Source organism: Aethalodelphis obliquidens, unplaced genomic scaffold (genome assembly GCF_003676395.1).
Source record: "Aethalodelphis obliquidens isolate GAN/ISIS:26980383/991018 unplaced genomic scaffold, ASM367639v1 scaffold8, whole genome shotgun sequence".
In the NCBI taxonomy this organism is placed as follows: domain Eukaryota; kingdom Metazoa; phylum Chordata; class Mammalia; order Artiodactyla; family Delphinidae; genus Aethalodelphis; species Aethalodelphis obliquidens.
Window position 1 is genome coordinate 64,072,485 of NW_020837952.1, and position 14,204 is coordinate 64,086,688.

Consider the following 14,204-nt stretch of genomic DNA (forward strand, 5'->3'; position numbering starts at 1 on the left):
ATTAGTGCACGTCCGTATAAATGCCCACATGCGGGAGGTTGACCGAGTGCATTAGTGCACGTCCACATAATGAAGTACTGTGGTTCCAAAGGATGCGAGAAATCCCTGTGAATGGACGAAGCGATTTCTAGGAGATCTCCAGGAGATGTGAAAAAAACAAAGAGCGTATGGAATGCCACTGCCCTTCGGGAAGAACGAAGGGGTATAAAGAATATGTGTATCTGCTGGTCTTTACAAAAAGAAACACATGAAGGATAAACCAGAAAACAATGGCATTCGCTACAAAAAACGGGGAGGAGTTACGGGAGGGAGGGAGCGACTTCCCTGAGCACGCCTTCAGGAAGAGTTCGGACATCTAGAAGAGTGTGTGGTCACGTTCTACCAATGAAACGGGGGGGAATCGGATCCTAGGGCTGAAAGCAAATGAAAAGTGAATCAAAAGAAAAACGTAACACACTGAGGTGGGTAATCCAAGGAATTTATAAATGCAGTATTGACAGTCGCGGGCAAGGGAGCAAAGTGCATGAATCCAGACGTCTTGTTTGTATGGCAAAGGGATCCCGAAACTATTTATCATCTTGAGCAATCACAGTTGACCCTTGAACAACACAGGGTCGAACTGCACGGTCCGCTCATACGTGGATTGTTTTCAATATATTGGAAAAGTTTTTGGAGACTTTCGACAGCTTCAAAAAACTCACAGATGAACCACGTGGCCTACAAATATTGAAAAAATTTAAAAGGTGTGTCATGAATGCATAAAACATGTAGATGTTAGTCTATTTTATCAGTTACTACCATAAAACATACATGAATTTATGATATAAAGCCAAAATGTATCAAGCCTGAGGCACAGGACTTCCCTGGTGGCGCAGTGGTTAAGAATCTGCCTGCCAATGCAGGGGACATGGGTTCAATCCCTGGTCCGGGAAGATCCCTTATGCCGCGGAGCAACTAAGCCCGTGCACCACAACTACTGAGCCCATGTGCCACAACTACTGAAGCCCGTGTGCCTAGAGCCCGTGCTCTGCAACAAGCCACTGCAATGAGAAGCCCGTGCACCGCAATGAAGAGTAGCCCCGCTCGCCACAATTAGAGAAAGCCCGCGCGCAGCAATGAAGACCCAATGCAGCCAAAAATAAATAAATAAATTTATTTTTTAAAAAAACAAACCTGAGGCACACAACACATGGCTCCATTTGAAGTGCAGAGAAAGGAAGCAAACGTAAAGATGCCGTATGAAGTCCTCACTGCATGAATTAACTGTAGCACCTACAGTAATAATGCTGCAGCCACCCCTGCTGCTGCTTCCCGCGCGCGTATTCCCCGCGTCCGCCTACAACGCCGTGTGCGCTCACCCCCTCCGGAGCAGGTGGTCTCTCCAGTAAACCGCAATCTCTTTTGGTTCTTGCGGATTACTTCATTGTATTTAGTGCAACACCGGGAACCTTGACCACCACCACGGGACCCACGAAGTGCCCTGGCAATGCTGCAAGCACTCCCAAGACGCAGAGAAGAGGAAGACGTGAAGAGAAAAAGCTGAATGGCTTGATGTGCGTCGCAGAGTGAGGTCTGCAGCTGCGGCTGCCGCCACTTCAAGATGAATGTAAAAAAGGAAAGGAAATCCATGAAGCTGGCACTGCAGCTACACCAGCAGGCAGAAAACCTTGCACTTCTTGTGAAATACCTTTTTATTTGAAAAAGCAGCTTTTAGGCGGGCGCAGGATTGCCATAAGAAAGGTGCACCTATATAGAATCTAAGAATGATTCGAGAAAAAGCAAAGTCATCATACAACTTAAGCGAAAGTGAGGGGAAGGTTGTAAAGCTGGAGACTTGAATGCCAGCAAAGGATGGTTTGATGATTTTAGAAAGAGATTTGGCTTTAAAATGTCAAGGTAACGGGAGAGGCGGCGCAGACACGTTCTCAGACGCTGTGAAGAAAATCATTGGGTAGAAAGGACATCTGCCTGAACAAGTTTTTAATACAGATGAAACTGCCCTATTCTGGGAAAAAATGCCACAAAGGACATTCATCAGTAAGGAGAATCAAGCAGCAGGATTTAAGGCAGGAAGGAATGGGCTGTCTCGATTATCCTGCACAAATGTGGTCGGGTTTACGGCCAGGACTGTGCTCATCTGTAAAGCTCTGACCCCCAGCCTTGCAGGGAGAAGAGGAGCAGCAGCTGCCGGTCTTTCACTGGACATCAAAAGGGCCTGGGCAACCGGTTCCATCGATTCCTTGTCCCTGAATTCAGGAAGCACCTTGTCAGGAAGGGACTGCCTTTTACAGTTCTTTTGATACTGGGCAACGCGCCTGCCCGCCCAGAACCCCATGAGTTCAACACCGAGGGCACTGAAGTGGTCTGCTTTCCCCCAGACACGATGTCTCTATTCAGTCTGTAGGTCAGGGGGCCATAGGACCTTCAAGGCTCATTACACACGACACTGTGTGGAAAGGATCGTCAACGCTATGGAAGAGAACCCTGATACAGAGAACGTCGTGAGAGTCTGAGGGTCCGGGAGGATCATACCACTGAGGATGCCATCGTTGTTATTAAAAAAAAAAAAGCCGTGAGAGCCATCAAGCCCACAATACATTCCTGCTGGAGAACCGTCCAGATGCTGTGCATGACTTCACAGGATTTATGACACACTCAATCAAGGAAATCATGGGCGGCTTCCCTGGCGGTGCAGTGGTTAAGAATCCGCCTGCCAGTGAAGGGGACACGGGTTCGAGCCCTGGTCCGGGAAGATCCCACATGCCGCGGAGCAACTAAGCCCACGTGCCACAACTACTGAGCCTGCACTCTAGAGCCCGTGAGCCACAACTACTGAGCCCACATGGCACAACTACTGAAGCCCACACGCCTAGAGCCCATGCTCCGCAACAAGAAGCTGTTGCAATGAGAAGCCCACGCACCACAGCTAGAGGAACCCCACGCACAGCAACAAAGACCCAACACAGCCAAAAATAAATAAATCAATCAAGGAAATCATGAAAGAGATTGTGGGTTTGGCAAATAAAGTGGGCGGAGGGGTGAACGGTTCCGAGATATGGGTCTTCAAGAAATTAAAGGACTGGGACTTCCCTGGTGGTCCAGTGGTTAGGACTCCGAGCTTCCACTACAAGGGGCCTGGGTTCGATCCCTGGTTGGGGAGCTAAGATTCCACAAGCCACGTGGCACAGTCTAAAAAAAAAAAAAAATTTCAAGGGCTACTAGGCAGCACACCGGAGGAACCCACAGAAGACAACCTGATGGAGATAGATGAGGGCTTCTGGAGGCAGACAATGAGACAGGCGCAGAAGAAGCAGCGCCAGGAAACAAACTGACATCAGACTGCCTGGCAGAACAGTTCCAATGAGTCAAGACGACTTTTGACTTGTTTTACAATATGGACCCCTCCGTGATACGGGTACTAAAGCTAACGCAAACGGTGGAAGGATTGGTAGTAGACAGAAACACTCTAGAGAAATGAGAAAGCAAAAAAGTCGGGCAGAGACTGATGTGTTTCTGCCAAGTTCACCGAGTGCACCGGCCTCCCCTGCTTCCACCCCCCACGGCTCTGCCGCCCGAGACAGCAAGACCTCCCCTCCGCTTCCTCCTCCCCAGTCTCAGCGTGAGGACCAGGGGGATGAAGACCTGTGACGACCCGCCTCCACGTAACGCACAGTGAACAGTCACACGCTGCGGTTCAGAGACCTCTCTGTTGTGTGCCTCGATGTGAAAACCTAACAGCTGTACACCGTGTAAGACACACATTGAAGTGGACAGTCCATCCTCACACAGGCATAAGCTGAGTGATACTAAAGTTAACAATGTGCTTTTTATAACTTTGCTTTCAAAGAATTAGGTAGTCTCCCTCCCTCCCTGACTCGTAATTGGAGAAACTGTGTAACAGTCTATCATCGTAGGTTTTCTTTTTAATGTAACAATGTTCCCAATACTGTATTATGAATATGACTGCAATACTATAAGCCATAAAATTTTATGACGACCCATCCATTAGTGTACAGGCCGGGCTACCTGGGAGCGATCGTATCGATCACACTAGGCAGCCATAAAGCAGTCATGTTGCTGCTGCTTCATCATCAATGCACATATCGTTGTGCCTGTAAATAAATGTGAATTTCCTTTTCACGTTATCTTTTCCTTATTGATGTCTAGTATGAGTTACACGTGTAACATCTACAGCCTTTCGTGTCGTCTAAGACAATAATGATGTAAGTACTGACTATTCATCTTGGAAACAGATGACAAAAACTCATGCTGTTGATAAACACAGTACAGTACTACAAATATTTTCTTTTTTATGATTTTTTTTTTTTTTGGCCCACCGCGCAGCTTGCAGGATCTTAGTTACCCGATCGGGGATCAAACCCAGGCCCCCAGCAGTGGAAGCACAGAGTCCTAACCACTGGACCGCCAGGGAATTCCCTATGATTTCTTTTTTTTACTGAATTTGTTACAATATTGCTTATGTTTTTGGTTTTTTGGCTGCGAGGCATGTGGGATCTCAGCTCCCCAACCAGGGATCGAACCCGCACCCCCTGCACTGGAAGGCAAAGTCTTAACCACTGGACTACCAGGAAAGTCCCCCTATGATTTTCTTAATTAACATTTTCTTTTCTGTAGCTTACATAATTGAAAGAATACAGCATCTGACTTGTAACATATAGATATGTGTCATCGACCGTTCATGTTATGGGTAAATCTTCCACTCAACAGGAGCTATTAGTAATTAAGCCTTGGCGGGGGGGGTCAAAGGTTATATGTGGATTTCCGACTGCGTGGGGGTCGGTGTCCCTTGACACGGGTCAAACGTACGTTGATGTTGTCGGGGTCAGGATTCTCACTGCAGGGAGAGGACATGCAGACGTGGAATGAGGGAGGCAAACACACGCCCACAGAGATGGGGTGGAACTGGAGGTGTCAGCACGGTGCCGTGACCTCTCACGCCTGTGCACGTGCATAAGCGTGTGCCCACGTGCAGGCGCGCCTGTCCTCTCTCTCCGAAGAAAGGGCCTAGAAACACAGGCGTCCTGATAGCAGTGAGCACACTGTGCACATGGTGCACAGATATCGTGCACTGTGCACCCAGATATCGGTCTCTGAAACCAGCTCCTGCCAGAAGGAGCCCGGGCCCTCCAAACGGCCGACTCCAGGGTGGAGACAGAGAGGCCCGAGGAGCCTGGGTGGGACTCCTTGTGCCAGGAAGCAGGGAAGTGCTCAAAACCTTAACGACGGGGCACGCAGCCGGGACAGCACGGCTTGACAGGCCCCCCTGGTGAATCTGCAGTTTGAACACCAAGGCAACCGACAGGGCAGCTCACGGCCCATCGAGATCCGGCAGCAGTCCACGCGTGCAGGCTGACGACTGGGGGCCACATCTAAACACTGAGAACTGCCGATGACAGGGAAGTAACAAACGCTCATGAGAAACAGGCAACGGGGGAAGGTGGGAGCCTGCTGAGTGGCGGGCGGCCGCAGCAGGAATCACCAGCGGGTGCTGTGTCGGGGAGAAACAGGCAGGAATCGCCAGCGGGTGCTGTGTCGGGGAGGTTTGGGGAGGGGCCCGCACAGACTGCTTGCCAGCTCCAGTGGAAAAAACAGTAACTAAAGGTCAGGTGCAGGCAACTCCCTCTGGAATGGCTCAGGAAAGACTGCCTGTGTCTACGCACACGTGTGTAGCGTGTGCGTGCATGTGCACGGTGTGTGTGCATGCGGGCAAAGCACTCAGTTCCCTGCATCGTCTTCAGTGCCTGGTGAAGTCAGACACGTGTCAGGAACTCGGTAAACACTGTTCAGCAAAGTGGGAAGGTGCCCAAATCACTTAAACAAAACCCAGGTGGAAGCAGTCTCTGGAAGCAGCACCTGAGATCCACAATAAGAAGACATTTACAATTTGACTCTCACTCTTTTTGAACGAGTTTATCTCCTAAAGCCTCATCTGAAATGGAAACGGCTGCCTGTGACCACAAAGGAGGCCCCACCCCGAGGGCTGGGTGCTGAGGTTCTGCGGTTACGCTGCCCCAGGGGGACGACCTCTCAGGGGCCGAGAGGCCACGGCCTGCTGCCCAGAAGCAGCTCCGCGGGAAGATCCACACCCCGCTGCGGTCTGGACGGCGAACAGCATCCCACCCAGCGTCACCCTGGCAGGGGTGCCAGGTCCCTCGTTCTCACAAGTGGTGGGCAGCGTGGACGTGGGTGCCCCGGCTGTGGCTGTGGCTGTGGCCGCGCCCCTGTGAGGGCACACCCGTGGTCCTCTGCGCGTTTCCCGTCTCGTCCTGCCGATGTTTCTGGAGGGCCCCTGGCTCCTCCTCAGGGAGGCCCGAGAAGCCTCTCCAGGAGCACCAGCTTGGTCTGCAGGTTCACGTCAAAGGGGGGCAACCTGCTCAGGTTGAGGCTCAGCCCGGTCGTGCCTGGGACGCTGGCCAGCACCCGGTGCGTGTCCCGGTAGGGGGCCAGCTGCGCGGGGGCGGCCTCCACGAGCAGGTGCGTGTAGGCCAGCATGCGCTCGGAGCCGGGCTGCACGTCCTCTCTCTTATCGTACCTGCAAACGAGAGCAAGGCTGTGCACCGCCGGGTCCGTGGCGGCCCCGGGCGCCCGTGCACGAGACGAGGACGTACCTCCAGGCACTGTTGACTTCCAGAAACCGGGACACACCTGTCTGGGCAGCGGCCACATCGATGTGCACAACGACATCTGTGGAAACCGCGTCTGCTCGGTTAGCGCTGCGAATCCGGCACCTCTGGCCAGAGCCGCAGCCGGTAGCGGGGGCCGAGCGCCTACCTGTGCGGGAGGGCACCAGCTCGTGCAGCCTCTGCATCGCCATGCCGCCAGGGTAGTTGAAGTGGGACACGTACAGGCCTGTGGCCGAGTATGTGGCGTTCACCACGAGGTGTCCTATCACGAGGAGGGACCCCACTTTATACAGCCAGGACTTCTTATAGTTAGTCAGCCTGTAAAGAGCAGTGCACCTTGCGGAAAGGCAACGCAGCAGCGGAGCAGAAGCCCGCCGGCCGCTGTCGCCGGGCGAGTCATCCCCAAGCGGCAGGCGTGGCGCTGCCTCTCTGAAATCCCACCCAGACGCCAATTTAAACCTGAGATTACGTTTTCAAGCATCCCACGTCATTACTTGGCTCAGAGCGCAGCCTCCGGGCCAAATACCGCGCTGCCTGTGTGGAGGTGAAGCGGACGGGATAAGGCCGCCGTCACAGTGCGCAGGCAGGACCGCGGAGCCCACGGAGCGAGGCACTCAGCATCTGTCCTTTACGGGCCAGTTGTGGGCCCTGTAGACTCGGGCTGGACCCTTGACCAAAGGCTGGCCAGGCGCCCAGTTAAACACATTGGCTCACCCTAAGCACCTTCCCCTATGTGAACCGGTAAACCGCCCCCAGGGGAGCCCAGGCAGCAGCGTCTCGGTGGTGGCACTCACACGCGGGCGCAGCCCCTGGCGGCCACGATATTGAGCACGGGGAAGGCATAGATGATGAAGCGCAGCTCCTTGTGCGGGAGAAGCGAGTACAGAGCCACGAAGCCCAGCGCCGGCAGGAGCAGTGCCAGGGCCCTTCTGTCCACGGCGCCCAGGGGCACGAAGAGCAGGCTGCAGCCCAGGCCGCGTGGCAGGGCCGAGTAGAAGTACCAGAGCAGCGGCGAGGTCTGCGGCAGGAGGGTTAAGGAGGCCACGCACCAGCCACAGCTGCCCGTCCCCGGGCCGAGCTCAGGCGGGAGCCAGGAGCGTGCGGGAGATGCAGCCCTGATGGCGCCCCTGCCTGCAGCACCCGGGACCCCCGCGCCTCGGGCCACGGCGTGACCGCTTCAACACGCGGACAGAGGCTGGGACTCGGGTGTCGGTGCCAGAGCCAGGCCGCGGATGGCGAGTGGGGCTGTGCAGAGTTCTTTAACTTTTCCCTCCACTTTTCACCGTAAAAACAGATTGTCCCAGGGTGATGGGCCCACTCGGGACTCAGTATTCTATTTGCGTGAGTTTAACTACTCCAGAATAAAAAGTGAAAAAAAGCAGATCCCCACGAGGACAAAGGAGACACCTCGGCTACAGACAACGGGTGGCGGCCACTGGACCAGGGGAGGCCCAGACTGCGGGGAAGAAGGCGCCAGTGCCGGCGCTGCAGCAGCCGCCGTGCTCCATCAGGTGCGGACACAGGAGGAGAGTGGCTCAGCGCACAGCCCCGCCCCGTGGGCCACTGTGCAGACACTGGAAGGATACGCCCCAGTTGGAACTTTTGTTCAGGACGGTGTTGTACCAGAGCACCTTTCCTTCTGGCCATACAAGGTAGCGCCAAAAATAGGAGTCCACGGCCACCGTCAGCCCTAAGAAAAGAAGACCTCAGGAAAGAACACGGCCACCTGGGAAGCTCGGACCTCGACGCAGCTGGCTGAATGGCAGCTGCGGAGCCCTGGTCACAGGTAGATGTTCCCGAGACGCAGCCCCGTCAGCACAGAAACCAGGAGCCACCAGCAGCTTCACGTAAAGGAGCTGAGGCGTCGGGACCTACCCCCGAACGAGCCTCTTCACGCAGGTCCCTCGTGGCCGCCCGGCCTGGCTGAGACACACAAGGAGAAGAGCCCCTGATGGAGGCCCCAGGCAGCAGGGGGTGGGGGACCCTTGGGCAGAGCAGCCAAGGACCTGCACCGAGACGTTTTACCACCACTGAAGGTGAAGGTAATTTCATTTAACGAAAAACAAAAATAAGAAAACCTCCCGAGTTTCGTCTCCATAAAACAAGACAAAGAAAGCACAGGCCCCCGACAGCGCGGCCACGGTGACCCGACTCACCTAAGCAGAGGATCCCAGCCGGCACGGCGCAGCGCAGGGCCCGGGCCACCGAGACCTTCCGCAGGCAGAGCGGCAGCAGCAGCGCCAGGCCCAGGAGCAGGCTCAGCTCGGCCCTGAGGACCAGGATGGCGAAGGCCGAGAGCCGGACGAAGCGCGTCCACCTCTGCTGCAGCCAGGCTGCGAGGGCTAGCAGGACTGTAAGGCACAGGCCAAGAGGCAGGCCGCTTACTCCTCCCTCGGGAAAGCCACACAGAACCCTCCAGAAGACAGCCAGCACCTCTCAGAACCAGACCCGCCAACGCAGGCCCGAGGCTGCACCGCGACAGTCCCCCCCGCCCGGCCCGCGTCCTACGCTGTGACACAGCCCGAGCCACTTCCGCAGGCCAGACGGCCCCAGATGGCCCCAGACGCCGGCGTCCATGCCGCTTCCTGCCTCCTCCTCAGCCTCGCACTCGCACGGCCAGCGCCAACCTCGGCCGCCTCCTCCCCTCTCCTGCCGGCTGCCTCTCCCGCCCGGTCCCTCCAAGGTCCCTGCTCCCCGCACTCGGCCTCCCGAGGCTCCCGGAGCGTCCGTACCGGCCCCGCACGCGGCTTGCCCTCCTCCCAGCTCCGCGGACCAGCTCCAGCTCCGGCCCTGCTCAAGAGAAGCTGAGCCCTGGAAGCCGGGCCTCAGTCCAGCACCGAGGACAGGGCCCTGCTCCCCTCGCAGGGTTTCTGAGACGCCTGGTGGGGAGCAGCTTTCGACGGGCAGACACCTCGGAGGGACCCCCGGGCAGGCCGGCCAGGTAGCTACATACCCACAGGCAGGGCCAGCACGTTGGGGAGTGTCCGCGTGCAGTAGAACATCAGGTGGAACTGCGAGGCCGTCACGCAGCAGAACAGGGTGGCCACCGTGGCCCCAAACTGCCGCCTCACTTCTTTTTGTAAAGTCCAGAGTCCAAAGATCACGCCGAGTCCAAGGACGGCCCTGACTGAACAGAGAGGGCGCCGTGTGTGCGACAGCGGTGAGGCGGGGCCCTTAGGGACCACCGGGTGTCGAAATGGCCCTGAGGGAGGGGAGCTGCCTTCGGTGCTAAAAACAGGCTGGGTGTACACGGCAGAATAGTACTCAGCCATAGCAGAGGCAACCCTGCCACTGCAGCGACGTGGAGGAACCCAGAGGTGATCAAACTAGTGAAGTCAGTCACACAGAGAAGGACAAATATCACATGGACTCACTTACGTGTGGAATCTAAAACGTGACACAAATGAATCTATATACACAACAGAAGCAGACTCACAGACACAGGGAATAAAGGTATGGTTACCAAAGAGGAAGGAGGAGAGGGATAAAGGAGTTTGGGATCAACAGACACACGCTACTGGATATAAGACAGATAATTAACAAAGATACACTGTATAACACACGGAACTATATTCAGTATCTTATAATAACCTATAATGAAAAGAATCTGAAAATATACATATAACGGAATCACTTTGCTGTACATCTGATACAATGCCATATTGTGAACCAACTACACTTCAATTAAAAAAAATAGACGCGTAAAATGAATGAAACTAAAATACGTTAATTTAAAGTGACAGTATATTTTTCACTGAAACTAGCATTAGGTGAATTTGTTCATTTTGTGTTTCACTCGCTATTAACTGAATTCTTTTAATTTTGAGTGTGGTGGGCCACATTTCGTGACCTGTCACATCGTTTATTAAACTTTTGAAACTGTCAAAAAAATGGGCTGGCGTGGAAGACGGACAGTCTAGACCCTGGCCCCCCGGATCCCAAGGCGGGGGCCTGCGGCACTCAGCCGCTGGGCAGGCCAGGAGCATCGGGACGACAGCCCAGCACTGACCCCAGTGGCCCCGCCACCTGGCCGATACCTCCAGGGCCACGTTTACCAAGGACCTGATGCTCAGACGTGGCCCCCAACTCTCCCATCCAAGGCTTCCTGGCCCCCCACCACGTGACCACAACAGCCTAGAGCGAGGGTGGATTTCCGTTTCCTCATCTTTCAAGAAGCAGAATTGCTTCTTCCCCAGGAATGTGCAATTCTTAAAGCTCTCCATACAGGCCGGACCAACCAGCCGTGAGATGTGTTTGACTCAGCTGGGAAACGTGCTGCTTCTGCTCGGGGGACGGGGCTCGGCCCCCACTGCAGTCACGAGGGCACAGCCCGGCGGGGCTGACGCTGTCCCCACTCTGAGTCCCTCTGCCGAGTGGCCGAGATTCCAACAAGTGGACCCTCCTGCACGAGGGACCCTCAACCTGGGTGACTGAGACCCTCTGACGACACTGCAGTTCTCCACCCCGTCCCCGTTTGAAGACCCCCTTACCTACTAGCTGAGAATAGAACTTGGACGTTTCCAAGAGCGAAAGCACATAAACGGCGGGGCTGGAGAGTGCCGCGATCACCAGCGGCCCGAGGAACGTCCTGGGGACCACGCCAGGGAACTCGAGATGGTCAAACTGCGGGGAGAAGGGCAGGTCAGCAGAGGCCCCAGGAAGCGGGGGTCGATGCACGGCTTGGGCGGGAACTCACCTTGTCCACATCCAGCCGGTGGTAGAGCAGGTCGTGCACGGCCTGCAGGTTGAAGCTCTCCTCCACTTTGGTGTAGGGGCAGGCAACCAGGTGGACGGCGGCTACCGCCACCAGCAGCCCCAGGAGCCGGCGCTGCTTGCCCAGGCCCGACGGCCTCTTCCCGGCCATTCTGCACGTCAGCCTCACGGACCTTCATCCACCGTCGGCACCGCCACTCGAATCGTTTTGAGAGAATAGAGTCGCAGGTCCCCAGGCTTCAAAACTCACACTCGAGTTAACACCTGGGAAATGTGTTTGAAGGGTAATGGGAATCCTTTGAACTGCTGCAGCTTCTGTAATCTGAAAACACATCAAAATAGAACGCTGAAAGAAAATCATGCTAGAGAAGCTTTCGTACTTTCACCAGCCTTCTTACGTTTTTAAGTTGTGCGAATACTTTTCCAGGAAGAAAGACCTGAGTTGCAGGACACGAGTTTAGTCCACTGTGCAGCCGGGCCCTGGGCCAGCCCGGCACTGGAGGGCAGCAGGACGACCCCCGTGCTCGAGAAGCTGAAATCTGGCCGGAGAGTTAGGAACAAGCTGGGCTCGGCCCGCATGGTACTGGCCGAGGGAGACGGGCCGGGAGGCTGTGAAGTAGAAGGGCGGGAGGGGTGCGCCTGGAGAACTGCAGAGGGACAGCCACGAGAGGACAGGAGGTGAGGCGCAGGGCTCGGGGCGCCAGCAAAGCCCTGCACCCCAAGGATGGTGAGACAGGGCCGCGGACACTCACCCGCTGTGTTCTGAACTTCACCCCCTGAGCCTCTTAGAGCCCCGGGGAGCACCACGCTGGTCGTGAGCACAAACTCGTGGATATGGCAGAAAGCAAGAGTGTGTTCCTGGGGGGTGGGGATGCAGACAGATGCGCCTGCAATGGACCACCCAAACACCAACAGCACTTTGGGGGGCACCCCATGCCACGAAGCTTCCTGAGAAAACCATGCAAGTGTCTGGGGCAGTTCCTACTCGTGGAAGACCTCCATCTTTCAATCTGGCGAGGGAAGGAAGACGGCAAACTCTTCCTGTTTCTGGCTTGTCTGAAAACAGGTTTGCTTTTATTTGATCAAAACCAGAAGGGCAAGAAGTGAAAGGAGAGAACCACGGTGCTTACTGTTTGTTAAAACTACTTTTTGGTTCGAGGGAGAGGTATGAAGTCTGTACTCTCCTAGGATAGCAAGTGGGGAATCAACAACTGGGGGAACAGGAATCCTGTCTGATACGGTGGTGAGGTGAGGGAAGTAAGGGGGTCAAAGGGCTCTAAGAATTACCAAAATAACGTGCAGTTCCCAGGGAAGTAACAGAACTTTCCTCTTACCAAATGTAAGGGCGGGATTTTTCTGTCCCCCGCTGCCCACTGTAACCTCAGCAAGGATGGACTCTGGTCATCACAGGGGCCATCTGTGTCCCCTGCTGGGCTCACAGCCTGAGGGCAGGGCTGACTCACTGCTGTATCAGCACAGCCTGGCGCATAGCAGGTGCTCAATAAACTACTTGAAGAAGAAATTCATAAAAACTAAGCGTGGATCTCATCACACCAGTTTACATTTTCATTAAAGAAACGTGCACGCTTTAATTTCCAGTGAAGCCGAAGAGCCCACGGAACGTTCATTACTACTCTCTGTTCTCTTACTGTCCGAGGGGAAAAGAGCCTAAAGAACTAGGAAGCATCTCTAAGGCCAGGCGGTTGGAGCAGCTGCGCAGGTGCTCCGTGGCAGGAACCTCGCTCGGGCTCACAGCTGTCCCAGGCCAGCCCCCGCACACCCCACTCCACACCTCTGCCCAGAGGAGGTTCCCCTGCGGGAAGATCTAGACTCTGTTATTTCACGAGCTGTGGGGTGAAAAGGTACCTGCCAAACCCCGCTCCGGGCCCCAGGAGCTTCTCACCCAGATAAGAGTGTGCTCTGTGCTGATGACCAACGGCAGAAACCAACCGGCAAAGCAGCTTATGTTGGACGGCGCTAGCGGCACCCTGCATGCCCACCCGGGACCACGAGGAGACAAACAGGACATAAGCAAGTACAGAAACCACGGTCAACCCCCACCGGGCCCGAGACGGCGAGCAGACGCACGTGCACTCGTCCACACCTGCTTGCAGCTGTTGCGGTTGTTAATCTGAGGCACCCACAGGCCAAAACAGGCCACGACTTTAAAACACGTCGTTTATAGGACGGTGACCCCTCAGATTAGGTGCAAAGGGCTTCTCGTCCCCGTCTATTCGGATTCTAAGGTCTCTACTGAAACTGGTCAAGTCGGATGTTCACGTTATTAATCCCTAGCTGGAAACACAAAGGAACTGGTACAAATTCGGCGAGAGAAAACTCTTATCATTTGTACTGCTTCCTTCTGGCAGTTCTGTCCTAGTAGAAACCAGGTAATGCCCACCTTCGTTCTTCCTAACTTAAACCACGGGTTCCAGTGCCAATTGCCTCGGGCACGTGGGGAAATGCACGTGTCTGGAACCCCAGAAATACACTCATCAGGCCCCGGGCAAGGAGCCCCAACCCTAGGTGAGGAGACTGCCCCCAGGTGAGGAGCCCAACGGTCGTCCCGCGTGGCCACGCACGGTGAGGCCCAAGGAGCACCGCGAGAGCGCCGGCCCGGGGTCCCCGCATCCCGTCCCGAGAGCCCCAGCCGCGCACGCTGACCTCGCCAGCCCACGGCGCGGTCCCTCGAAGCGCGTCCGCCTGGGCTGCCTCAGCCGGAAGTCGGGTGGCGGAAACCGAGAATAGAGGCGACGCCCTTGCCCGAACCTAACATGGCCACTAAACCCCGGCTGCCGTCGCGGCGGGCGCCCTCTCTGACCGGAGTAAAGATGGCCGCCGCGGGCG

The 14,204-nt window shown here is 55.5% G+C and overlaps 1 protein-coding gene across 4 annotated transcripts; it reads right to left on the reverse strand.

Moving 5' to 3' along the window:
- Positions 1-5,531: 5,531 nt before the first annotated feature.
- Positions 5,532-14,152, reverse strand: ALG12 (ALG12 alpha-1,6-mannosyltransferase). Of its 4 annotated transcripts, none has more exons than XR_003433100.1 (10): positions 11,341-14,005; positions 11,135-11,267; positions 9,598-9,771; positions 8,801-8,995; positions 8,231-8,334; positions 7,439-7,662; positions 6,793-6,962; positions 6,630-6,705; positions 6,184-6,553; positions 5,532-5,874 (listed from the first exon to the last, which is right to left on the reverse strand). XR_003433100.1 is itself a non-coding variant. In XM_027108051.1 (10 exons), the coding sequence occupies exons 2-10, from the start codon at positions 11,506-11,508 to the stop codon at positions 6,322-6,324; spliced, it is 1,476 nt and encodes a 491-aa protein (XP_026963852.1). In that variant the 5' UTR covers positions 11,509-11,679; positions 14,022-14,152; the 3' UTR covers positions 5,919-6,321. The 4 variants fall into 4 exon arrangements, 3 of the variants coding, with proteins under 3 accessions (XP_026963852.1, XP_026963853.1, XP_026963851.1); XM_027108051.1 differs by lacking the exon at positions 5,532-5,874 and adding an exon at positions 14,022-14,152 and having other exon boundaries at positions 5,919-6,553; positions 11,341-11,679; XM_027108052.1 differs by lacking the exon at positions 5,532-5,874 and having other exon boundaries at positions 5,919-6,553; positions 11,341-11,679; positions 11,795-14,005.
- Positions 14,153-14,204: the final 52 nt, after the last annotated feature.

Coding starts and splice junctions, on each gene's coding strand:
- ALG12 (XM_027108051.1), bottom strand. CDS start 11,508: ATGGCCGGGAAGAGGCCGTCGGGCCTGGGCAAGCAGCGCCGGCTCCTG. Junction 6,963..7,438: donor GCCAGGGGCTGCGCCCGCGT/GTGAGTGCCACC, acceptor TGCTCTTTACAG/GCTGACTAACTATAAGAAGT. Junction 6,706..6,792: donor GCTGGTGCCCTCCCGCACAG/GTAGGCGCTCGG, acceptor CGGTTTCCACAG/ATGTCGTTGTGCACATCGAT.